Here is a 27640-nt window from a genome sequence, read left to right on the forward strand (position 1 = left end):
GACATGCGGAGATATTCTAGGAATAAATTTCTTTTAGAAACAAAATCTCTTTAATTAAGGAAATTCAATCACACCATCATAAGTTTTTAAAGGAATTCTTATTTGATCAATATTCAATATCATCTATTCCAATTAATTGTTACTTACTCAAAAGTTGTGGAAGAATAAGTCTAATATTTATGGTAAGAAAAATACGCTATGGCAAATTGCACAATAATCTAATTACAAATTGACTTGTAACTGACGTTGCATTTATGACATGCAATTGAAATTAATAATATACACACTGGAGATGGGAGATTTTAGATTTTACACGTAGAATAAGTTATATTTGTAAAGTATTTAAAATTAATTTAAAAATAGTAACATATGACTATCTTAATTTTAATCGATGAATTGACATTTATTTAAATTTATATACAAATAAAAATATTTATTTTAAAAAAATGTAGGAACTTTTTATTATTCTATTATGGGAAAATAAGTACCAAACTTGTTTTCACATCTTCATTATTAACCAAACATAATTTTTCTTAATTTTAAAAATAAGTAGAGTTTCAATTTTTTTATAATTAAATCCAACCCCACAGCTTTTACCCATGTTACAATTTTTTTCGTATAAATATATAATAGAAATATTACAATTTAAGGTTGATACAGCAGGAGAAATTGGTTCAAAAATAGTGTACAATTTGTGTCTAAATAAGGATATGAAACTGTGGTTGTTATAAACAACGTTTTCAGATATTAAAAGGAAAATTGAGCAAGTGAGTAGTGTAGTATTCTTGATGGCAAATCAGAAAAGTAATGAAATGGCTTCAACGTTGGCGGTAACAGTAGTAATCATGGTGACATGTTTAAAGCTTGGTGGTGAATTTTAGTTTTGATATAGAAAATTTGTTTTTCAATTATAGGAAATGTTTCATTGTGGTATTTTGTAAGTTGTTCATTTTGTAACAACCCTAGACCTGTTCTAGACGTCCAGACCAAGTTTGGAGAGTTACGTCACCCGTTCTAAAATTCATACTATCATAACACAATCGAACGAAACCATTCATACGTATCATTCATGATAACAACAATTTAAAACATATAGTCTTCATAAATTCCATAAAATGTAAATCCCTAGTGGTAATGCTTAAAAGAAAAGATAAAAAGTTGACCGAGCTCCCACGACACCAACCAGATCAAGACTAAGGATCACCTGAAATCCAACCAAAAACAGAATGAGTTGTGAACTCAGTGCGTAACCTAAGTTATTCAATTCGTATTCATTTATAAAGTAGTTATATTCAAAGATTTGGTTTGGTACAAGACTATTTACAATTCAGATTCAGGACAAATCAGTCGTACACAGATAGATATTTATATATATGCAATTTCATATATATATCGCAGATCAGATTCAGATGCAGATATTCCTAAACCCCACCTGCTACACACATTCTTCGACCATCTCAATACACCATTAAGGACATTCAATGCCCATCCATCCCTACACACCCGAAATGTCTATTTGACACGTTTACAGTCACGTAGCTTAACTGCTGGATCATAATGCGTCAAGTGCCAAAATCAGAATTATTCACGTTGTGGCTTAACCACTAATTTAGAGTAGGTTACTTCTTTCTTCACAACATCCCAACTCATGCATATGCAGTATACAGATATTCACAACGCACTTACAATTATAACATTTAGGTTTCAGTTATAGAGCATCAGAGAGTTCTCAATCAATCAAGTTCAGACCATTCATACAATAGAGAAATCATTATCAGTCATAGAACACATTTACGGCCTCAAAAATGGGTTTTGGGCCTCTTTTATACTGCCACACGGCCTGGACACAAGGTCATGTCCTTGCCCATATGGCTCACACGAACTGGGCACACGCCCATGCCCTCTGCCCGTATGATTCTAACCTGTAAACAGAGAGTTGCACGGCTTGGACATACGCCGTGTCCTTGACGATGTGACTCACACAACCTGAGCACACGCCCCTATGCTTACCCGTGTGGTCCTAAGTCACAAATAGTGAGTTACACGGCCTAGACACACACCAGTGTGAACCCTGCACTATTTTGGCCACACGTGGCTTGGACATACGCCCGTGTGCCAGCCAATGTGGCCCTAATTTGATGAACAGTGAGTTACATGGCCGATCACATGGCCTGCCACATGCCCGTGTGGCTCACATAGCCTAGACACATGCCCGTGTGCCTGGCCGTGCGGAGTTGACAAACTCTATTTTTGATGATCCAAACTTGCAAAATTAGAGTTTCCAGTACACACCTGATTTCATTTTGACGGAGAAAAAATACGGAGACTACTTGGAACCTAATTAATCATTTCACAACCAATTACACAATCAATTTCAACATTTAGCGAAATCAACCTATCGTTAAAAACATGTCGAAAGATTCAACGCCATTCTATTGCAATTCGCACACTCACCTCGTATGAAACAAAAGAAATCAAACTAATACGACGAATTAACGTCTTTTGCAATCTCCTCACTTAACAAAGTAACCAACTGAAGGTTTAACATAATTTAAGTAAACGAGTAAAGACACGTTTAGATAAAGAAATGTTAATAGAACGAAAATCACAAATGAAAGAAAGTCGCAATAAAACTTACGCAAAATCGACCTCACAGGCAACCAGACTTCACAATTCACATAACAATCAATTGCCGCAAAAAGAAAAATAAAAAAAAGGGAAGAAAGGAGAAACAAAGAACCAAGGTTTTAGAAGAAAAATGAAAAGAACGATAGAATGTTTTAAGTTAACCACCACCCCTTCCAGCATTTACAAAAAATATATTTCATAACGCGTACAATGGGATTCAAACTTCGAACTAGACAAAATACAAACAAATTTTTAACCAGTGAACCAGCAAGCTCATTCTTAACACTAATTTACCCAGAATTATACTTAATCACCTAACACATGGATAAAGGTTGTTTTAAACTAACAAAACTTTAGCAACGCAGTTTGAACTTCAGACCTTAAACACAAAAGCAGAGCACATAACTAAAGATACAAAATTTAATTACTGTAGATTCTCAGAATTAAACTCTTAAATTTTTAGGGCTTTACACATTTAAATACTATTCTTGTTGTATTTAGATTACATCAATTTAAATAAAAATACATATATAGAAAAAGAAAATTATTGAATTGAGCTTCGAGTCTTATAAATAAAAAATAGAATTGGAAAAGTTTACTTCCAATTTAAAGATTCAACTTGACCTGTCGACATAAAAACAGAAAGAAAAAAAAGGGTGATTTGATACCTTACTTGCTAGTGGCCAATTAGGTAGCTATAGATGGCATCCCATAATTGATATTAAACTAATAGCACTTATGCTGTTGGATGTATTAGTTTACTTGCTGACAGCAATGTTTCAACCATGAGAATATCTGAAACAAAGTAGCTTTAGTTTAAAACGATGGGTGCGTAATTTTATAATTATAGCATTGATACTCTAATAAACCATAGTGTTTGACACCCTAAATTGTCATGATTTGATGGATTATCCATGTGGACCAATAAAGATACATAATTAGATGGCAATCAACTCTTCGACCTCTATATAGAGAGTATTTGAGGCGAATATATCATTATCACCACAAATTTACTATTTTATAGTTTTAATATTTAATAAACAATTAATTAATTAGCTTTTATCAAGTTTAACCTTGAAGGAAAAGGATAAACAATTGTGGGCATTGGAAGAAATGAGTATTGATGCCATCAACAAAAAGGAATTGATGCTCTAGATTTAAGTTTAACCTACTCTATTGAATAATTACTTTCACATTTTCTTTTTAATCTTTTCTCTTTTTTTAAGGTATATATCGAGTAAGTAATTGTTGCCTCTTGAATATTGATGGGGCGGTTAAATTGAATCCAAATATAACTTCTACTAGGGTTGTTGCGAAAATCAAATGAAGAGTGAGTTCTTTGATATAATCATTATTTGGGGATATGCTCAGTGTTTGAAACTGAGTTATGGGAGATTTTGGATGATTTTGCTCTCTTACAAAGGCAGGGTCTTGATAGAGCGATGATCCAAACTGATAATTTAGAGGTGGCTAAAATCATTCAAGAAAGACAGAAAGTAAATTCGAATTTAGCGTTGGTAAGAAGAATTTTTCAACTGTTACAGCTTGTTGGATTTTGGAGAATATGACATTTTCCTAGGGAGGAGAATAGAGTTACAGATTCGCTAGCAAAAATGGTCTCTAACAAGAAGGATGGCGTTTAGGTTTTCGAGGAAATTCCTAAGGAGCTCTTACATCTCTTGAAGTTCGATACAGATAGGAATGCTTTTGTTTTATATTAGTTTGATGTGATAGTTAATTTATCTTATCACTTAAAAAAAATCTTTTGAGGGGGGAAGCTAAAATTTGTGTTTAAATGACTTAAATTGAATTATTAATTTTTGAAATGAACCAAAAGTATAATTTTTCACTTATTTAAGGGGTTGAATGGGATTAAATTGATATTAATTTTAAGAGGAGTTAAAATATATATTACATCGTTTAATTAAAGGGAGCCAAGATCTCTACTTATCCTTTCTAACCATGTAATTGGTTATAATGATAAGAAGAAAGTGAGAAATATACAAGTGAAATTCAGTATTGCAAAAATTATCAAGTTTTTTTGGAAAATTTTTTATTTTATTTTTCAACTCTAATGCGTAATTGATTTTAAAAAAATTGTTTTTCACCGATTGAGTCTTAACTCGATTGGCATCGGCATTGTTGCCGATGCAGGAGGACGTGGGTTTAAGTATGCTGAAGCGCATTATCCTCCTATTTAATAGTTGGAGAAAGGCTATAAGCAATTCTAAACATTGTATCAATAATAGCAGATATAATAATAACCTATAACGAGATTAAAATTAAAAAAATTATTATTTTATTTGAATTAGAAAAAAGTTTTACTTTTTCAATCTTTTCACTTTTTGACTTTTACAATTTAATCTTATCAAGCATTGCCTTAATACATCAACAATAAAATAAATAATTTGAATTACAAATAAATCTTTTTTCTTATTGGTAGCAACTGACAAAATTGGACATGAATTAGAGAAGAAAAAGTAATATGGATACGAAATAAATAAAAAAATGAATCTCATAAAATTATATGATATAAATTGTTGACGGTTTAATTATTAGTTTGATGCTTCTACTTTACAAAAATTGAGATTTTTTTTGTTTAAAACTTATGAAGTTAATCAATCTATTTTAATTTGTTAAAATTTAGTCATCGTATCTTATAAAAATTGAGATGTCGGTTCAATAGGATAACATTGCTAAACTTTGTTGTTAAATTATTGACTTAAAAAATCAACAGTTCAACAATTTATATGCATGAAATTAACAAAAATCAATGGTTAAACATTTTATATGCAATAAATTAGCAAAAACAACGGTTGACCAATGGTCCCCACCTGAGAGGGGTTGGATTAAACTTAATACGGATGGAGCAATGTCATCCAATAGTAGCAGTGCTTTTATTGGAGGGGTAGTCAGAGATTCGGGTGTTGTATGGTTGTGGTTATTCTCTACTGTTAGGTAATGTCATAATCTTTAAGATCAAGGCTAGTTTTATAATAGACGTCGATAATGGCAATAGAATGATCGCAAAATAAGAAAAATAAGAACACACAAATTTTATGTGAAAACCCTTTCAAGAAAAAACCACGGGTAAAGGAGAAGAAATTCACTAATGTTGAAAAACGAATGATACAAGAGAAGTTTTAACTATATTTATTTAAAAGTTAAAAAGCCTTGACTTTAAGCCCTACACATATCTCCTTATTTTACTATTGTATTTTATTTTTTTAACAAGTTTTAGATAAGTAGAACTCGAGTGTGATAGTGCACTGCTAGTTGAAACACTCTTGACTAGCAAAGCGCCAAATAGCAGAATGGTGGAACTGTGGTTAATTTATGGCCTTCTATGTAGGAGGTGGAAGGTGCATATCTCAAAAATTACAAATATGTGAACATCCTCCTAAGTCGATGCAACATTTACTGTTGTTAGATTATAATATTTCTATGTCGGTTTAAAGTATAATTTCTATTATATTCGTGTAAGGGTTGTTTCTTTTCTATTGAAAAAATAAATTTTCAATTTTACACAAATTTATGATGAATTAAATTGTCAGTTTTTACTAAATAGAAAGGATAAAATTCAAAGTTGATAAAATGTATTCAATGTATGAAATATAGTCTCTTGCTTGTACGAAAGGCCAAACTAAATTGACGGCCAGTACACCATTTTACTGACATTCATGAACATGGAGGTCAAGCCTGTCGATAAGCAGTGCCTTTGATGTGCCATTTCTGAGCCATTATTATAGCAAGGACTGTCCCCTCCGAATCCTACTTTCTTCTTTTGAGCTTGTGGTTCAAATCTGTTGGTAAAATCTTCAGCAGTAATCATCATTAATTGAATCATATGTATTCTGTAGGCTCATGAAGAGTAGGTATTGCCACGAGTTTTAAAATTCTCCATATTTAAGACGAGAATTGAACCTTTATTATTATATTGACGATAAAATTTTATCTGAATAATGTTAAATTTCTTACCAAAGTAAAATAAGATTATTATATATATTTTTTATCAAAACTAAAATACAACTTTATTATTTTATTGACAATATAAATTCTTTTATAATACTTTTACCCATATAAAAATATATATTAGTGGGCAAATTGCAAGGTCACATGTTTGGCAAATGCAAGTGCATTATACAGAAGAATTTTCCAAAATTCTTGAGACCAAACCACTAATTTGGGCGAGAACGGGGGAATCTATAACTCTAAGACCATAAATAGTTTTGGTGAATAACTATCAACCAATGTTGAATCCGAATTTTTTAGGACCAAAGTTGAACTTTATATATATTAAGTTTGAATTATAAAGTTTTTAGAGATTGTTGGTTTTTTTTTTTAAATGATATAAAAAATAATTTAATTACGTAAATAGTATGAGTCGAAGATTATTTGTGAAAGTGGTATGTTTGTTATAATAACTCACGGTGTCGCGTTATTGTGTTGTGATACCTCTTTGAAAAACTCTGCAATCATGATTAAATTATGCTAACAGATAAACATATTTTATATAGTGTTGCACTAAGTTAAAGTAACACAAGAATTATATTGTATTTTCTAATATTTTTCAATCGTATATGGTCAAAATGATAAAGAAGTGTCGCTGCACAGTAACGCGACACCATTTTCCACAAAATGTCTAAAATTGAAGGAGAAATTGTGAAGAATTGGAGAGAAACAAGGGTTAACGAGAGAAAGAAAAAAAAAAAAAAGTGAAAATTTTGAAAAAAAAATTAAAATGACCCCTTAGTGATTAGTCACATCAATGGTTGGGGTGGCATTGGGAACCAGTATCGGCAACCATCTGATGTAACCACTCACACATGGGTCACTTTAATAATTTTTTCTTGAATTTTTTGTTTCTTATTTTTCTTCTCTCATAAACCATTGTTTCTCCCCAATTCTCGACATGCTAAATTGTCGTGGTATTATCCAACGACACCACTTTGTTTTTACCATATATGGTTTTAAAAAATACGAGAAAATACGATAAAATTTTGGTGTTACTTTAGCTTGGTGCAACACCATATCAAATATTTTCTTTTGTTGTAATAACTTGGTCGGCATAGTAACGTGACACTGTGAGTTACTGTAGCAAACATATTATTTTCATAAATAATCTTCGATCCATACTACTAACGTAATTAATTTAATTTTTATATTATTTTTATAAAAAGTTGAGGTTGTTATATATGAAAATTATATAAAAATTCATAAAAATTAGGTAATAAATATATTTATTAAAAATATATATAAAGAAAATAAAATTCTAGTTAAAAGGCATAATGTCAAATTTAATTGTCAATATTTACATTTTTGTCAGTTTTTAAAGTTAAATTTGATTATCAACATTTCAGAAAGAGTTAAATTGTTCTTTTAAATGAAAATACTGACTAAAACGTTAAATTTTTAAACATTGTAGCCCGTAAAGAAACTTATATATAAAATAAATAGTGCCATGTAGCATAAAATTTACATGAATTATCACGCGAATTTCTACACTAAAATATAATTATTTTAATAAATGCTTTGAGAAAAAAATAAAATATAAATTCAAACTTCGAAGATAATATTATCGAAAGAATAACCCAAATGAAAATCTTGAATCACCTCTCTGTCTCTTATAAAAGGAAAATGGGCCTGATCCATGTTTCCAGGCCATCATTTGATGAGCCCATTAGCATATCTCTTACTGGATAAGGATATGACGTATCCAAAGGTTTGTCCAGCCGCTTCCATGGTTTTAACTACAAACTTTCTTCCAAATTCTCCGTCAAATTTCCCAGGAAAATCAAAATGTCTTCATTAGGCACTTCAAAGGGTGTTCTTGAAATCGCCAAATTTGGCCTTTATGTTACGATCCCCATCGTTCTTATGTACACTTTCGCCAACAACACTAAGAATCTCCAGAAATTTATGGGAAATGTATACTCTCTTTTATCTCTTCTCTTCTTTGCATATAGTTTGATATTCTTATGAATTAGAGATATGCTTGAAATTAGATCAAAGTTTGATATTTGTTTGAGTTTCCTGAAATCTGGGTATTTATTTATTGCTCTTGAACATGAGGTATTGTTAAATTATGCAACTTCCTTTTATTGGTGGTTTGGTTATTGGCCTTTGTTTCTTTGGGATTGATGATCTTTATTTTTATGTTAGTAATCTGGGTTCTGAATTAGGTATTTGAAAAACAAAAAAGGGTGAAACTCTTCAATGGATTTGTGAGATGATGGAATTAAATTAACAGCATAGTTTTGGAGTTATGTTATTTAAGCTCATGGATGAAATTCGTGTATGCTGTTTCGACTCTTCATTTTTCTTTATGTTCCCCATGTTCAGCCTCTATATGCGATTCATGTCTAGCTATGAGTATTGCCCCTGAAAAATCTTAGAAAGAATTGAATATATCCATGTTAGATGAATGCCTATATCCGACATTCAGACCGGACTTTGAATTACATAGAAGTTAATTCATGAATTTGTAGATAACTGAAATGATGAGTTTAAAATCATAGTGTTGGGGGGCCATGTTATGTAAGTTAATTTCATGGAAAAATATTAACTGTATATATAAGTCGTAATATATGTTTATGTATATCTATATATATATGTATTAGAGTCTAAATCATTCCTACTTTTTCCTTTGTTGTGAAGCGATCCTACGTAGTGTATCCTCCGGAGGGACCAAGACCTCCATCACCTGAGGAGTTGAGAGAGATGGCCCGGGAGCTCGCTCGGAAGAAAAATAATCATTGAGGCTCTTTAGGGCTGTAAGTGATCTATGTAGCTTTTCCGGTCGTACCTATTAGTTGACCTATTACTACTCTACGAAAACTGCATTATGTAAAATTGCTGTAATAAGTATCGTGTTTCTGTTAAAGGAAACACTATGTCTGGCTTGTACCCCATTACTGATTAAAATTTTATAGCTAAACCTGTTGCTTTGCTTGCTTAGCATGGAAATTTATGTTCTTTCATTGGTAACATGTTGGTTTAAGATTTGTTTGTTTACTGTCTTCACTGAACTTTACCGATAATTTAACCATGGAAATACTGGTTTTGGTAGATGGACTGTGAATTTTGCTGGCATGTCCCATCTCAAACATGTAATACACCTAAACTGGAAAAAATGTGAGATGTACCATTATGTGTATTCCGGCATTTATGTCAAGGACGACATGGGCAGTAGTCGAGAGCAAGATCAGACTCAGGATTGCTCTTCGTTTTCCATTTGTTAAGGTTGCTTTCCATATTGTTGGAGAAGTTCAAACGGAAGGGATCAGATCCCATTGTAGGTTCAGACACCTCTGGAAAGAGGTAGAAGGGGCCATCTGGTTGCCAACATGACCGGAGAGATGCCATGTTGGCCCGTCTTTGTGTAGAAAAAACCAGGCAGCCACTTCTAAATTGTTAGCTGCAGATCACAGTGAAACGAGTCAATACTCTCTTATCTTAGCAATGACAGCTATGTCACTGCATCACAACATTGAAATTGAGCATGATGCATGAATTGAAATGATACACTCAGAACATAATCATCCACTTCCTAAAATGACCGATGGCTAAGGAAAAGAACAAATACTTGGGCATAATGAGGGCCACCGGAAAAGGGGGGAGGGGCAAAATTAGATTAAACCTTGAAATGGATTGGATTTTCCTTTTTGAGGTCAAGAAGGAAAATGACAACAAAAAAGGCCAAACAAGTGTGTCGTTTACTATCAGCAAATCAGTATATGACAAACCACCATAACATGCTGTTCCAATTCGATCCCCACATTGGTAGCTTTTAGATCTTTCTCGAAGTCACCAACTCCACGCCTCTGTTACTGCCATTTGTAAACCATTTTGATTCTCTTTACTTCTGATAAATAGCAGTGTGTTTTAGCTTTGGTGTTTCTGTGTTTCACGTATGCATCATTTCATGGCTTCTTCAATGCTTAATGGAACTGAATATGTGAAGCTCATTAATGGAGTAACCCCATCAGGGTTAGGCTTTTTGGGGTCAAATTTTCATTTTAAGGGTTTGTCACAAAAGGGTTTACTTTGTTATACCAAGAATCAGAAGACTAGAATCTTAGCACCTAGATGCAGTATATCATCCTCAAGGCCTGCTTCTCAGCCTAGGTTCATACAACACAAGAAAGAAGCATTTTGGTTTTATAGGTTTTTATCAATAGTGTATGATCATATCATAAACCCTGGTCATTGGACCGAGGATATGCGAGATGAAGCGCTCGAGCCTGCCGATCTTTATAGTAGGAATATGACGGTAGTCGATGTCGGTGGCGGAACCGGGTTCACGACTCTTGGTATAGTGAAGCATGTTGATGCTAAGAATGTCACAATTCTTGATCAGTCACCTCACCAACTTGCCAAGGCCAAGCAAAAAGAACCTTTGAAGGAATGCAAAATAATTGAGGGTGATGCTGAGGATCTCCCATTTCCTACTGATTACGCGGACAGATACGTGTCTGCGGGAAGGTAATATATCTGTATAATAATTATATATTGACGTGTGCCATTCTTTTCATATGTTAAGCTTTCTAGATGTTCAATTTTATATTGTTTGTTGTATGTTCATAAGTTCTTTGGTTGACAGTGGGGTATTTACATGTTGTGTTCTTCAGTATCGAGTACTGGCCAGACCCGCAGCGCGGGATCAAGGAGGCTTACAGGGTACTGAAAATAGGAGGGAAAGCCTGTGTTATAGGTCCTGTATATCCAACATTCTGGTTGTCTCGATTTTTCGCGGATATGTGGATGCTTTTTCCGAAAGAGGAAGAGTACATAGAATGGTTCGAAAAGGCTGGTTTCAAAGATGTGAAACTCAAAAGGATCGGACCAAAATGGTATCGTGGTGTTCGAAGACATGGCTTGATCATGGGTTGTTCTGTGACTGGAGTGAAGCCCTTGTCAGGAGACTCTCCATTGAAGGTAGCATAAATGAGTTTCTTGTGGAAGTTAACATCATATAGTACTCGTGTCATACACTTGCACCCGACTCCAAGTAACATAGTTCTTGGGTTTCTAGTTCTTTCTTTAGTACTAATGGGGTATAAACCTTTGTTGCAGCTTGGTCCTAAAGCGGAGGATGTGAAGAAACCTGTTAATCCATTTGTCTTCCTTTTTCGGTTCATAATTGGGGCAATAGCAGCAACTTACTTTGTATTGGTTCCCATTTACATGTGGCTCAAAGATCAAATTGTTCCAAAGGGCCAGCCTATATGAGATGAGTCAACTACAGAACAATGAATTACTGGTTCTATGTTTCTGCTCCTCTTTACAAGGTTTTGTAATTAGCCATGTTTTTGCTCCTCTTTAATGCCATAAGTGTGTTTAATTAATGTTTATGTAAACTATGTTAGTTAGTAGTTTGTATCATATACATTTTGATATATATACACATATATGTATGTGAGATTGTACTATATCCTTTCGGGGATTATCTAGAGGTATTGGAAATTAGCAAGTTCATTGTTTGAGTGTAGCATTCTTATCCCTAGAATTATTTTACTGTCAGCTGCAGTTTTTGTTGGAAGAGTTTTCTTGAAGTGACGTACTGTATTGAGATATTTTTGATTTATCCATATTTTAAAAGAATATAAAATATATAAATTATATTATTTTAAAATATTTTACCTTATAAATTTATTTTAAAATATTTTATTTATCAAAACAATTTATTATTATTACTTTTAATTAATTTTAATTTATTAATAATAATTAAAAATGGTTTTGGACTAAAATTATTGGGATGATTTATATAAAATAAACAATTAAAAATATTTAAAGCACGCTTTTCCAGATCAAACCTTGTCTCTTTTAGGGTTTGAACCTATTTATTTTGTTTTGCAGCAGCCCTCTTCTTTTGTTTATTTCTTAATGGTTTTGGCTTGTTCTCTTTTTTGTTGCGCACCTTCTGCCCCAATTTCTTCCTTCATTTTTGCTTTAACTTTTTTTTTTGGCCATTTTATTAGTAATTGTTATATTCTCAACCTTTCATACACCACTCCTCCGAAATTAAGGTTCACATTTTAAGAAGACCTTTCGAACACAATCCTTGAAAATTAGAACTCACACGTGGAAAAGATCTATTGGGAATTGCTCCTTAGGATTCTGAACAAAGTAATGCTCATCGCGAAGGCTCCTCAACAAACTCCTCAAGCAAAACTCCTCTCATTGAACCTCCTCATACCTAAGTTACACAAGAGTCCAACCTATTCACCATATATGATACCAATTGTTGAATATCAGTCCCAATTGAGATGATTAACAACTTATCTAATCATTACCCTTAATTTTATTTAAAATTTTCATATCAAGTCAATTAATTTAATCCTTGTTCGATCCTTACATCAACAATAACCTATAGTAAATCCTCTTATGAACTTGAGGGCTAATGGGAGTGATAAGAGAGAAGAGAGAGAGGAGTAAGGAAGGGTCTAGACTAAATGAAAAACAAAAAATTACTTCGTATTGGAACTTAAACTTAAGGTATGTGATGCACAAAGAGAGATTTAAGAGACACGACTCCTCTAAAGATTGAGTAGAACACAATAGATTATTATAGGCTCATTTTAGAAAAGAACAAATCATCTATAGATTTAAAATCTATCATCTATAAAGAATCAATGTGTGATGTTGATTCTGATCACAAAATTAAAATATTAGATTTCATTAAATAAAATTTTTTCATAAAAAATTCTTAAAGATTTTTATTGATGAAGGAATTGAGAAAAACAGTCAATATTTTAGATGAACAAGATGCTAAACAGGACTTGGCTATGATGCACGGTGTCCATTTCACGAGAGAGATGATTTCCTAATCCATAGCACAAATAAAAATATGAGTCAATTAACCATAATTTGATCCAACACATCTTAATCATAAAAAATTAAAATTTTTAATTTCAATGAAAAATCCAAAAATAGTAAGTCTAACCCATGAATAGGTGTGTAAACTGAATAAAAAAAAATCAAACTTTTGGGTTTTATAAACAACCTTTAAATAAAATAATTCATACATAACAATTATCATAATTAATTATTACAAAACACTACATTAAATTAGACGTAATTATGAGTCGAGCCACTCATCAGACACAAAGACCCATTCAAAAAATGGGAGAGTTAGGATAAAAATATAGGCCCAAAAATAAGTTTGAACAAAAAATAAGACTCGCTTTTTAAAAGGGTCAAGCCTTGGATAAGATTTTTTTGGCTCAGGTCTAGCTCGAATCAACCTAAACTTTTTTTTTTTGCTAATGTTTTGTTCTTGTTTCGTTGTCATTTCGCTATTATATTGCAACTATTTTGCTATTATTGATTGGATATTGTATAACTCTTGTACAATTGTTAATGTTACTACTAATTTCGAGGTATTTGTTTGCAAAATTGTAACTATATTAGTGTTATTTAGGTATAACGATTTTTTACTATACTTTCGATTTGTTAGGAAACATTTATTTAATTGTTTTTAGTGTATTTAATTTATTATATTTTTAAAATTTATTTTTATATAAAAAACTCTAAAAAGGCGGGTCAAATCAAATTCAAGTTTAATATTTTTAATCCGAGTCAGGCTTGATCAGAATTTTAAATCCATTTTAAGCCCATGATCAAGTCTACATCAAACTAACAATTGAAATATATTTAAATTTAAATCAAAATAAAATTAAACTCAAATCTTTACCATCAAATCAACATCTTCTTACTATTTTCTATTTTTCTGATTTTTAAAAAAATTAAACTTTTATAGATCTGTTGAGTGTTTTTCTGTGTATCTTCTATATATTTATACGATAGGATTATTATTCATAGATGTGACATATTAAATAAGTTTTCATGCATGATGATACATACCTTATCTTAAGGTTAACACGTATACACTTAGAATGGGTTTACATTCACAAAATAAATACTATGTATAGACAAACTTATATCACGCAGATGAACACTACACATATACAAACTTATAGAAAGTACGAATCAAGACCTAGCAAACTAACAGATGAATGAGTCGATAATAGTTACTCTCAAAATTAAACCCCAAAAGAAATGGGTTTAGAATGAAACCTTTGGGAAGACCATAAAATCAACCACACAATTCAATCCCCACCAACCTACCAACCGACTTACTTGTAGTAAAAGTAGCCCAAGACTGAGTCAAAAGATATCTTCCATTTTCAGACATTTTCCAGGATGTTTGTGAAATTTTCTAGCCTGTGGGGGGTTTTCGAAGGTTGAAATCAAATCAAAGTCTAAACTGTCGACCATATGACTTTGTCTCCCTCACTTGGTCTCTGCTTTCCTTTTCTTGTGTCCCCCTTACGTGTTAATACTGCTTTGAGTGGCTAAGTCAACTATTTTTATTTACCATTTTTATTATTATAAACATCCCAAGATTTATTTATTTATTTTCCTAATTTTATTACTGAACTTTGCCCCCATTTTTCAAAGAGTACAACCGTACTCTATCCCTATAAAATGTTATAAAACCGCGTGGACAGCCATGCACATTTATGGCTTTCTTTTTCTTTCCTTTATTTATTAACTTAGGTACCCATTTTCTTTTTAAATATTTAAATTAAATTATAAGATGACAAAATCCCATTATTTATAAATTTTCCTTTCAATCAAATTATCGAAATTTAATAAATATGATATATTATTTGAGATTTTAAAAATACGATATATTTTAGAGAAGAAAATAAAATTACGAATTCACTCTAGTAAAATGGCCTCTAAAACAAGAAGGATAGTTATCAAGTTTTTGAGAAGGTTCCTAGAGAGCTCTTATATCTTTTAGAGTTCAATACAGATAGGAATATTTTTTTTTTACATTAGTTTGATGTAATGGTTTACTTATCTTATTACCAGAAAAAATAATTCCATAGCTTTAAGAGAAAAAAATTTATTTTCGGATTTTTTAATAATATTTTTATTAAAGATGGCAATGGAACGCGCAAGAATAAATATTGTTAAACCCACCATCGTTTTAAGGTTTATATGATTTACCTTGCTACCCGCTTCATCCTACTACGTAAAAGTTGAAGTTAGAAATTATTTTTAGAGAGACTGAAACTAAATTATAACTTTTTATGAGAGGTAAATTACAATTTTTTCATTACGAGCTTGTAACTTTATAATTTTATCATTGAAATACAGTTTATTATATGTTAGCCTGTAATTTTTAAAATTTTAAAAAGATCAAAGTATAATTTCTTTCCATTTTAGGGGAATTAATATCCCGCTCACCTTCTTTAGTTTCGCCCTAGCCATTATGAATGTGTAATATTGAAAGTCATTACCACCTCTATAAATATTAGACCCCAATTTAAAATTTTTTTTTATCATACAACATCTTATTATTATTTTTAATCTCTAAACCCTTAAATCGAAAGATAATACACGCTTAACAATCTACGTCCTCTTGCATGTAAAATAACAATTTTATATATTGAGGTGTAAAGAATCGAAGTAAATAATTAACAGAATCACTTCATACAAGCTTTTACATTCTATTTTTATCGTTAAAAAAAGGGCGTCACTCTATTTAAAACAAAACGATTCGAAATCCACCATATGGTTCGAATTTTGTTATCGAATTTTTTTAAAAATATATATTTTATATATTTCTTTTAATTATCATTGTGAAATTTAACAAAGTATTGGATGGGGTGGTGCAAGCAAAGCAGCGTGCTTTATGGGGTTTGAAAAATAAATAAAATAAAATAAAAAAACACAAAGGATGGAATATGCAGTGTTCACATCTCCCCGTAGTCAGTCAGTCCCCCAATCTTATATATTAATCACTCTTTTGCTTTGAATGCTTTTTTAGTTTTGTCTCCTCTTCTTCTAACCCTCACAGCTGTCTTCAAAATTTTATTTCCCCCATATCTTTTTCACATTTCACCAAAAGGTTTTAGTCCCTCTTATTATGCTTAAGTTTATAATTTAGTCCTTATATTTCACTTCGATGTAATTCCAAATTTCTATTTTTATAATGTTATTAGCTAGTCTAGATAGTTAACACAAGAGTGGCATTAATGGGGTTGGTAGCCTTTATATTTTGTAAAATTATAAATTAATAAATAGTTAAATTACACATTGACCCTTCAAAAATGATAAAGTGTTAATTTAATCATTTAAAAAGTATAAAGATATAAGCTAATACAATGATGGGATTGCATTTGAACTCTCGTAAAAATACATAACTCGATTCCGGGCCACCCAAAAATAGTTTAGGCTAAAATTTTGACATGAATGCATCACTTTGATGTTTGGAAGGTTTTTTTTTTTTAAATAAAAATCACGTTAGCATTTTAATTGGAATAACTATTAATGTTAACTATTTGGATGAACTAATGACATTATAAAAGTAGAGGGATTAAATTATTTCAAATTAAAATATAAGGATTCAATCCCAAATTTGAGCATAGTAGAGGGGCCCAAACCATAACTTGACCTTACACAAACATAAGGCAAGTTAACATTTTAATTAGGGTTAATTTCACCAGACATCTTCAAACTACAGATTGAATTTAAAATTGGTTTCCAATTTTCAATACATTTTAATCGAGTCTTTTAAGTATCAGTATCGTATCAATTAGATCTTTTTCGTTAGCTTTACCATTAGCTTAAGTGTTAAATGACAACTAAAATGTGATGTAAAGCATCTTTAAATTACATAAATCAATTTTGTAAACACGTGTGCACCTAATATATAGATACCTTAGACTTACAATGGTAAAAGAAATAATCCTCCTAAATCTTGTTGATGCTATTTTTTAAAGCTCATCAAGTCCGAGTTTTTCGTATTGTAAGTACACACACGATTACTATTTGATCCATATATTCTATAATATGCTTCACTTTTTTTCTAAACTAGCTATATTAATGCCTAAATTGATAATTAGGATGATAGAAAGACTTGATTGATATAATATCGATACTTTAGATTCAATTAGAATGCTTTGAAGTTTGAGGACCAATGCTTTAGGTTTAATTACAATTTGGTCCATGCATTTTATAATATGCTTCAATTTTTATTTGAACTAGCTATTAATGCCTAAATTGATAATTATGCTGATAGAAGGACTTGATTGATATAATATCAATATTTTATTACTCAATTAACCACTAATTGATTTTTTTTCTAAATCCATTAGATTTTTTTTCATGATCAATATTGATCATAAAAATTTATTATGATTACATTCCTTACATCCAAAATCCACATCCCTAATTGCAATCTTAAGTCTTAAGTCATAACCTTGATTTGACTTTTTATTATTAAGTTGGTTTACTTAATTATTTCTATTTTCCTTTTATTAAAAATATTATTTCTAATTTTAAAAATTTTAAATAGAAAAAAAAATAGCTACACTTCCTTGCATTGGAATACTACATAAACCCAGCTAAGCTTGAGCTTTACTCAAAAACAACATATACCCCTCTCTTCTCTTTCTCTTATATCATCTCTTTGTCTCTCTAGAACAACTTTCTTGAGAATATTTTTTCCTTCTTTTTCTAGGCAACCAAACAAATAAGAATGGGTGATATACTGAGTGAAGAACAGATTGTTGAGTTCAAAGAAGCTTTTTGTCTGTTTGACAAAGATGGAGATGGTTCATATTTTTCATTTCCTTCATACCTTTTGTGGCTAAATTTAATGTATAGCACAAAATTATATAATGGTATTTTTGTTTCATTATAGGTTGCATTACTGTGGAAGAACTGGCAACTGTGATTAGATCCTTAGATCAAAATCCCACTGAAGAAGAGCTTCAAGATATGATAACTGAAGTTGATGCTGATGGCAATGGAACCATTGAATTTGCAGAGTTCTTGAACTTGATGGCCAAGAAAATGAAGGTACAAAAACAAACCCAAATTATGTATGTATGTATGTATGTATGAATGATTGATTGATTGAAGTTGTTGCTGTGTCAAAAAAAAAAAAAACCAGGAAACTGATGCAGAGGAGGAACTTAAAGAGGCTTTCAAGGTTTTTGACAAGGATCAAAATGGGTATATATCAGCTAATGAGGTAAGTTTGATTTTTCATGCATTATTTCTTGTATTTTTGGTCAAATTGTGTTTTTTTAAAAAGGTTTTATTTATAATTTAGCCCTTAAATTATACATATTTTTCACTTTAGTACGTAAAATTTTGTCTTATTTCATCCCATTTTATTCCAAAAAAGTATCGACATCAAATAAGAATGTGTCGCATGTCATGGTTTAATTGGAAACTTTCATTTTTTGGGTAAATTGAGATGAACATAATAGTTCAAGTACTAAAGTGTGGAAAAAAAAGTTTAGATACTAAAATAGAATTATGTTATTTTTACTAGAAGTCCTTGAACAGTGACCTAGATTTTAAATTGGTCCCAAATTTCAAAGCATTCTATTTGAGTTTTTTTTATAGTCTAACCATCAACTTGGACATTAAATGATGGTTTGAATCTAACGAGAGCATATTTAAAACATATAGATCAAATTTTAAACACATGTGAACCTAGTGCATGAGCAACTTAAGTAAGACCAGCGTGTTTTAAATATTCATAACTAGAATATTTTAAAGTTTGATGATCAATTTAAAATTTTCATCATTGTTTGAGGACTTCTAATGCAATTAATTCTTTTTTCCTTTCCTAACCTTATTCAATGAAAGAATTGTTGCTTTAAAGATTCAAATCCAAAACCTTTTTGGGATTACAAAAATTCTTACATCTTTTTAGCTTGCCTTTCACATTCAAAAGTATGAAAAATACACAACTAGGCTATTTTGACCACCCATAAAAGTTGTCTAGTACCTTTTATACATGCAAGGGAATAAAGTGAAGAAAGAGGGGAAGAAAGTTGGAAAATTTTGACCAAATACCAATAATAATATCATACACAATTTTATTATTTATTTTAGAAATATCAAAGCTAAAAATTATATTAAAAAAAGCTTAAATTACAAATTTTTTATTTTTAGAGGGACTAAAGGGAAAAATTTTCCAAAACCCCTAACTAGATAGTACCATTAAGTTACATACTACATACTCTATTTAAGATTTTGACCCATTTAGGAATTGAGTTTTAATTCAATTGGTATGGACATTATTGAAGGACGTAAGTTTGAGTGCGCTTTAGTTTATTATCTTCTTATTTATGGGTTTTGGAGCTATAGATAATTTTAGACAGTGTGTCAAAAAAAATAAATATAATCCGAACCTATAATATTTTAACCTATTTCAACATTGATTTACATTGGGATTTGCACATAAAGGAAATCAAATTATTTATATGGGGTGATTCACATGTTTTCACCATAGTTCAACTGAGCTTCTGGTGGACACCCATTTATATGATAGGCTGTAATGTCTGTTTTTGCATGCAATGAATGTTAGCCATGATTTTTACAGGACATTGAATTTGGGGTTTTGGATCTAAATTTAATTAATTTGATTAATTTAAAATTAATTAATGTTGATTTGATTATGTGTAGCTGAGGCATGTGATGATCAATCTTGGTGAGAAATTAACGGATGAGGAAGTTGAGCAGATGATCAAAGAAGCTGATTTGGACGGTGATGGTCAGGTCAACTATGATGAATTTGTCAAAATGATGACAACCATTGGATGATGATTAAAAAAACAACTATTAGGGCTTCATCAACCATTTGATTCATCAACTTATTATAGTTTATTAATTTTAATTTTAATTTTAATTTGTATTCAAAATTCATTTTGTTTCTATCTACCAAAGAAGTAATTGCTCTAATTTGTTGTACTCTGATGTCCATTAAGGGCCTAAAGTTAAATTAGACCTTTTTTTTAACTTAAAGTTCAATATATTTCCCCATTTTTTTTCTTGTATTTTAGTTGAAATTTTAATTTTTTAAGTAAAAAAATTGTGAATTTTGGAAAATGAAACACCATAGTTATTAATAATAAAGTATTAAAAATCATTGTTTAATACAAATTGTACCACACTAATACGTTGAAGTAGTTTGAATACATGCTCGAAATACGGGAAGGTTTAAGTAAAAGCACGAGACATAAAAATTAGGTATAGACAAAAAATTAAGCTAATTTAATTTTTAAGGCTTGAACCAAGTTTGATCCCGCTCGTTTTATACTTTTGTAATATATATTTGTATATATTATGTCATTTATATCAAATAAAATTAAATATATAGTGATATAATACTAAGAAAACATTAAAAAAAAATATGTTAAGTTGTCTAAATTTAAATTTTAAATAAAATGGAAATTTTTAAAAATTAAGTATCAAATTATAAAATATTTAAAAAACAAATAATAAGTAGATCTAAAATGGATTTAGGTTAGCCATCAAATATAAACGATTTTAAGTAAAATTTTAAACTAATATTTCAAATATAAAGTACATTAATATTATGCAGAAACCTAGCTCGAACCAAACCTGACCGCGAATGTATCTACCATTACAATAACCTATTACCGAAAGCAAAGTAAGCCAACAACAAAGCCTTGATATATGAGAGATTAATATCATCCATAAAATTCATTATTAATTAATAACGAATCAAGTGCAATTTGATACATAAACTTTGACTTGGTGGAATTATATACATGAAACTTAAATTGTGGTTCATATGTATATATGAAATTTTGATTCAATTGTGCATATTTAAAGAAATAAGTACAGACATTTATTTTCATATTGGATCAATATAATTGTTTTAGTATGCAATATATCAACGTAGATCGATGCTAATTCGATAACATTATTATTGGTTTGTAAAATTTGAATCAAATCAAAATTTAAAGTTTAAAATTACATAAAATCAAAGTTCATATGTAACATTACATATAGGATGAAATAAATATTTACACAAAAATTAATTAAAAAATTAAATTCATCAATTAATTAATAAATAAATAGAACCCTTCAACTTTTTTCATATAAAATTAGCAAATATTACAATCAAAGGCAGCAAAAATAAATATTGCCCAAGTTTTACTTTTACATCATCAAACCTCCATCTTTTATACAAATTCAATAAGAAACCCAAAAAAAGGGAGAAAAAAAAATACAGCCATAGTTACAATTAACATCTCTCACAAAACTCCATTTTTCAAAGCTTCAATTAAATAATAATAATAATAATAATAATAATAATAATAATAAAACCAACCCAACTTAACCCAAGCAAAAACAAAAGGAAAAAAAAAAAAGGGTCTTCAATGGTGTTTATTTGATTAATTTGTCACAGTTGCACAACACATGCAGGTGCCAAAGAAAGCAGTTATAGGCTTGCGTTTCACTTTACCTTTTGTTGTAACAGATGTTGAAACCTTTGTGGTTGTCTTGTTTGTTGCAGATTGGTTGCCTTGTTTCTTTGGGTTCTTCTCCATTAACATGTTATGTTCATCAGCTTCTTCTTCATCTTCTTTCAAGAATCCCAGGAATGGGGTTCTTGACTTCTCGGAATCACTTCTTTCTAATGTTACAGCTTTCTCCTCAGTAGCCATTGATTCGTACTGTGATGGGTTTTCACCGTTTTCAGTGTTGGCTTTCTCCTCAGCTTGGGTCGAGAAGCTCTCAATGGTGGTCTTATCTTGAAACAGCAAAGGTGTTTGATCTGAGTCTTCAGCTCTTGCATGAATTCTGAGATCAAGATCAAAGCTTGGGGATTTTCTCATTTGAGAATTAATGGTATCAGGATTGGATTCCAGGCTGAACCTTCCCACACTTTCTTTTTGGTTATTATAATCATCATTGACAATGGCAACAACTTGAGGTGTTTCACCATTTGCACATTGTTTACTACACTGTTTTGGTGAAGGTGTAGTGTCAATCATTGCCAATGGAATTGGTTTTGGATATTCTGAAAGATCCCATATAGGTTCGTGCTTTACTTCTGCCATGTCACTTCCCTGCATCTGTTCTATAGGATCATATGATTGAGATATACACTGCTTTCCATTTTCAATGGGATTTGAATCTTTCTTTTCTTCTATAATTTTCTTCTCTTCTGATTCTTCGTTGTTCATTTGATCCATGAAAAAGGTGTCTGAAGAATCAGTGACCAACTGAACTTCTTGTTGTGAGTCCTTTTGTTGTTTCTGGTGGTTAATAGATGCATCAACCATGTGACCATACTCAAGAATCTTTGCCTGCAGAAATTGACAGTCCTTGTTTGAATCACAATCAGCATTGAGCAGACATGTTATTTTCTCATTCTGACGGCCATTCATCATAAACTGAGGTAACAAGGCGCTTTGATCATCAGCTTTTGATCCTTCTTCAGACCCCTGGCCATTTGGTTTTTCAGTTGCCTCCTGTGCAGATTGAACCTGGCAATGAGACTGCTTGGCATTTCCATTTTCAGATTCTTCCTCTACCGGTGCACCTTTTTGGCTAAGAACCATGCCTTTGTCTTCGAGCTCGGTATCGGAAGCTTTAACCAGGATGTCCTCTGATTCAAGGGAATCATTTTTAGCTGAGTTCATGTCGGTTGGCAACTCTCCATTGCATTTGGCTCCAAATCCTGTTGGCAAATCTGTCATTACTGTGGTTATAGTTCCTAATCCATTCCCAGCCTCATCATCCTCATCTTTAAGTTCAAGTTTCTCATCCCTGCTCACTTCTTTAATTGCCATTTCTTCCACCAAGAACTCATCCCTTCCTTTTCCTGCCTCCGGACTTAGATCAGGAGAAACAGTCTCGACCGGATCAGTTGATACGCTATCATCTAAAATGAAACCATTTTCCTGATCTTGGCACGTCAAAGATCGTATGATCATATCCTCACTCTTCACTGGCCCATTACACTCTAGTACCAGTTGTTCAGTGCAGATTTCAGCCAACTCATGCTCATCAGGCTCGAGTGAAGATGCTGCACCAGATAGTGAGTTGCTTGCCTCCTCATCTTCTGTTGCAAAATAAGCACCAAACGACTAAGATGGATGTCTTGTGTGCATTGCATATGTAAATGAAAAAATTTTTAATGTCAATTGATATTTATGATGTATTAGTATCTTTTAGTACTCATCACTGAAGTGTACTAACCTTTCTTCATGGGATTCTGGTTCTCAACATCATGATTTCTTCCAGACAGATTCTCCTCGAAATTTGACTCTTTTTCCATCTCTTGATCTTCCAAGTTCTTAGTTGAAGAAGTTGGTTCGGTTTCACTGCCTTCAACTACTTCACCTGGTTTTGCATCAACTTCTGTAGATTCAGCTGGAGGATCAAGTCCAGTTTTTCCTTGTTCTGTAAACAACGAAGGACCAAAGATGTTTTAAACAGATCGCTTGACAAAAAGATGAATACCGAAACTTGATTAAGACATTTTCAAGTTCAACTTCTGTATGTTAGAATGAGAACTTACTAACCTTGCCCTTCCAATATCTTGTTATCAAGAGTATCTCCTACTACCACAGGGTCACCAGAAGCCGATACGGCCTCTGTTTTATTATAAGCTTCACCTTCAGCTGCACGAATTGTTGGATTTTTTTCTTCAATATCATCTTTTGCTAGAGGTTTCTCTTGAGGTTCAGCATTTGTGGTGTTCATTTCTGCATTTACCAGGATTGTAATTAGACAACCATATATTTGCAAACAAAACACTTCATTTACTAACCTGTCTCATGCTCTTCCAGATTGTCACTCTGAAGATCCGCGGTTCCCTCGGGATCACTAGAATCCAAGCCTATTTCATTTCCATGAGTAGCTTTATCTTCAACTGTAGCTAATACATCTGTGTTAGCAGCTTCTTTTGAGGATCGTTCTGCAGCTTCATCATTTATGGTAATATCTTCTGCACCAATTCAATATGGTACGGATATGTAAACATAATTTAGAAACACTGATGCTGAAACATGGTTTTCTGCATTAGTTCATTGGAATTGTGACATATAGGCACAGAAACGTTATATTTATTAACCTTTCTCATCATGTTTCTGCTTGTTAATATATGGATATTCCGTTCCATCACGATCATCGAAAACCAGCCCTGTCTCAGTTCCATGAGTACTCTCATCTCCACCTGCAGGAGCTAGGCGAGCTTCTGCATTTGTTTCATTTGTAATAGCAGCTTCTTTCAGGGGTATTTCCTCTACTTCAAGAATTGTGCTAGTATCTTGTTCTGCATGGATCCATCATCGTTGTAAGTCGAAAAAATATCTCTTAGTAAGCCTGAATATCCAACTAGATATCAGCAATCAAGATATATACTAACCTTTCTCTTCGTGCTCCGAGTCCTCAATATGGGGAGATGCTAGGCCATCATGTTCAAGAGAAACTGATTCCGTCTCATTTCCCCGAGTATTTTTATCCTCAGCTGCTGGAACTAAATGATCTTGTCCTTCTGCATCATCTGCATAACCAGCTTCTTTCATGGAATTTTCCTTATCTACTTGAATCATGTTAGTATCTTCTTCTACACCAATCATCATCATCATATACAGAGAAACAAATTCATTTAGCAAGTGCCTGGTAAATAGACAATCAAATATTGGTTAATAAAACACTGCATTTACTAACCTTTCTCATGCTTTTTCGGATTGTCACCATTAAGATCTGTGGTTCTCTCGGGATCAATAGTAACAAAGCCTATTTGATTCCCATGAGTAGCTTTATCTTCAACTACAGGATGTAGTTGAACTTGTCTCTCTAATACATCTGTGCTAGCAGCTTCTTGTGAGGATTGTTCCTCAGTTTCATCATTTACAGTAATATCTTCTTCTGCACGAGTTCAATACAGTAGCATATATGAACATAATTTAGAAATACTGATGCTGAAATATGTTGTTTCTGCATTAGTTCATTGGAATTGCAACATATTTTATTAACCTTTCTCATCAGGGGTCTGCTTGTCAATACTTGGATATTCCATTCCACCACGATCACCAGAAACCTGGCCTGTCTCAGTTCCACGATTACTTTCATCTCCACCTGCCGGAACTAGGCAAGCTTCTGCATTTGTTTCATCTGTATTAGCAGCTTCTTGTGAGGATTGTTCCTCAGTTTCATCATTTACAGTAATATCTTCTTCTGCACCGATTCAATGCAGTAGTATATATAAACATAATTTAGAAATGCTGATGCTAAAACATCATGTTTTCTGCAATTGTTCATTGGAATTGCACATATATGCAACAAAATATTATATTTATTAACCTTTCTCATCAGGTTTCTGCTTGTCAACACTTGGATATTCCTTTCCACCACGATCACCGGAAACCTGGCCTGTCTTGGTTCCACAAGTACTTTCATCTCCACCTGCAGGAACTAGGCAAGCTTCTGCTTTTGTTTCTTCTGTACTAGCAGCTTCTTTCAAGGGTATTTCCTCAACATCAAGAATTGTGCTCCTATCTTGTTCTGCATCGATCCATCATTGTTACAAGTTGAAAAATGTCTTTTAGCAAGTATGAATAGCAACCAAGATATACACTAACCTTTCTCATCATGCTCCCCGTCCTTTATACAAGGAGATGCTAGGCCATCATGTTGAAGAGTAGCAGATTCCGTCTCATTTCGAGTATCTTTATCCTCAGCTGCAGGTACTAAATGACCTTGTCCTTTTGCCTCTTCTTCATAACCAGATTCTATCATTGAATGTTCCTTATCTACTGGAATCATGTTATTATCTTCTTCTACACCAGTCATCATCATCATCATCATCACCATATATGGAGAAACAAGCTTTAGCAAGTGCCTGGTAAATAGACAATCAATAATGGCAAGAAAATACTATATGACTAACCTTTTTCATCTTTTCCATTTACATATACATCTTCAGATACAACAACTTCATGATTTTGTTCCTTTTCGTAATCTGTTCGAGCAGCATCTTCCTGAGTTTTCTCGCCTTCTTCTGCATCATTCCATCTGAACTTTATATATGACAATTAACATATTTTAAGCATATCAAATGTTGAACTCACTCACCTTTATTTGCTGTTTGAGAATCAGTATCTAGAATTGCTTGAACTACTTGATTTTGTCCTTTCAAACCATCTTCATGATCAAATTCTTGTACAGATTTATCGTCAACTGTGTTATTTTCTTCTGAAACAGCACATCAGCATCATAAGTAGCTTAACATGTAGTACATTTTAGAAAAAGCATTAACTTAAACACGAATTCCGAAACACCTCACTAGACACTTACCTTGAAACCCAGAAGTGTTGTTGTTCCCCATTTCATTTCCCATGTTTCAATTCACCAAACCCTGAATATATTGGAGCTGAAAGATCAAAATGCCTGTGGTAGTCCACTATGATAGCCAGAAAAAAAACACTTTCCAATTGCAGGATTTGAAAAACTAAAGGGAGCCTAATCCAAAAATATACACCTCCAAGGAAAACCTTACCATTGTGATGATGATGATGATATTCACATGCAAACAACTATAAACATTTCAGTAAAAAGCCTGATTTCATTGAGACCTGCCAGGGTGTTTACAGCAGTTGATGGAAATGGTGACACTTCAGAGGCATTGCTTAAAGCATAAGCCTAAGAAAAAAAAAAAGGGTCCCCTGTCAGCCTAATTGATATAAATCTAACTAAAGTTGCTCACCATTTAGCCTTATATATTATCCTTTTTTTTCCTTTTTGTGAGACATGGACATTCAGTGACTTTATAGTACCTAAATAATGTTCATTGTCGGCAAACTCTAAATTTACATAAAATTTATGTTGTTTTTAGGTTATTCCAAACTCTAGGCACTCTCAGAGAAACAAATAGGTTAGTCTAGGCACTCATTTCTTTACGTTCTGCAGATATACACTAGAGGTGTGTAGATGGCGTATTGGACCATAACCGAGTTAAGTTTGATACTAGGAAAAGGAAAATTTATGTTTTTTTGCCAAGCAGGAACATGTTGGAAACGCAAATGAGTTGGATTGTAGGTCGGCTGATCTTAGACAGATAAGAAAAAAATGTAATAAGAAAAGCCTGATTTTAGTCTCAACATTGATAAAAGCATAAGAGAAAGGACCTACATGGCTGTACAGAGTTGAA

The 27640-nt window shown here is 32.0% G+C and overlaps 4 protein-coding genes across 10 annotated transcripts; 3 read left to right on the plus strand and 1 right to left on the minus strand.

Moving 5' to 3' along the window:
* Positions 1 to 8324: 8324 nt before the first annotated feature.
* On the plus strand, positions 8325 to 9594 carry LOC108474819 (uncharacterized). The gene is made up of 2 exons (XM_017776844.2): positions 8325 to 8556; positions 9286 to 9594. The coding sequence occupies exons 1-2, from the start codon at positions 8428 to 8430 to the stop codon at positions 9385 to 9387; spliced, it is 231 nt and encodes a 76-aa protein (XP_017632333.1). The 5' UTR covers positions 8325 to 8427; the 3' UTR covers positions 9388 to 9594.
* A 786-nt stretch (positions 9595 to 10380) lies between these two features.
* Positions 10381 to 12118, plus strand: LOC108475431 (2-methyl-6-phytyl-1,4-hydroquinone methyltransferase, chloroplastic-like). Its single transcript, XM_017777392.2, has 3 exons — positions 10381 to 11112; positions 11259 to 11565; positions 11704 to 12118. Exons 1-3 carry the CDS (start codon positions 10541 to 10543, stop codon positions 11857 to 11859), a joined length of 1035 nt encoding a protein of 344 aa, XP_017632881.1. The 5' UTR covers positions 10381 to 10540; the 3' UTR covers positions 11860 to 12118.
* A 5919-nt stretch (positions 12119 to 18037) lies between these two features.
* Positions 18038 to 20477, plus strand: LOC108475533 (calmodulin-like protein 8). Its single transcript, XM_017777503.2, has 4 exons — positions 18038 to 18260; positions 18350 to 18507; positions 18602 to 18682; positions 20131 to 20477. The coding sequence occupies exons 1-4, from the start codon at positions 18185 to 18187 to the stop codon at positions 20266 to 20268; spliced, it is 453 nt and encodes a 150-aa protein (XP_017632992.1). The 5' UTR covers positions 18038 to 18184; the 3' UTR covers positions 20269 to 20477.
* Positions 20478 to 21533: 1056 nt separating this feature from the next.
* Positions 21534 to 27565, minus strand: LOC108474693 (uncharacterized). 7 transcript variants are annotated; one of them, XM_017776692.2, is made up of 14 exons: positions 26990 to 27565; positions 26788 to 26848; positions 26566 to 26685; positions 26381 to 26491; positions 26073 to 26270; positions 25795 to 25995; positions 25468 to 25668; positions 25159 to 25359; positions 24854 to 25054; positions 24560 to 24760; positions 24257 to 24433; positions 24009 to 24191; positions 23683 to 23886; positions 21534 to 23545 (listed from the first exon to the last, which is right to left on the minus strand). In XM_017776692.2, the coding sequence occupies exons 2-14, from the start codon at positions 26828 to 26830 to the stop codon at positions 21870 to 21872; spliced, it is 3717 nt and encodes a 1238-aa protein (XP_017632181.1). In that variant the 5' UTR covers positions 26831 to 26848; positions 26990 to 27565; the 3' UTR covers positions 21534 to 21869. The 7 variants fall into 7 exon arrangements, with proteins under 7 accessions (XP_017632181.1, XP_017632182.1, XP_052881961.1 ...); XM_017776693.2 differs by having other exon boundaries at positions 26566 to 26682; positions 26990 to 27525; XM_053026001.1 differs by having other exon boundaries at positions 26381 to 26488; positions 26566 to 26682; positions 26788 to 27520.
* Positions 27566 to 27640: the final 75 nt, after the last annotated feature.

This window comes from Gossypium arboreum, chromosome 3 (genome assembly GCF_025698485.1).
Source record: "Gossypium arboreum isolate Shixiya-1 chromosome 3, ASM2569848v2, whole genome shotgun sequence".
NCBI classification, from domain to species: Eukaryota; Viridiplantae; Streptophyta; class Magnoliopsida; order Malvales; family Malvaceae; genus Gossypium; species Gossypium arboreum.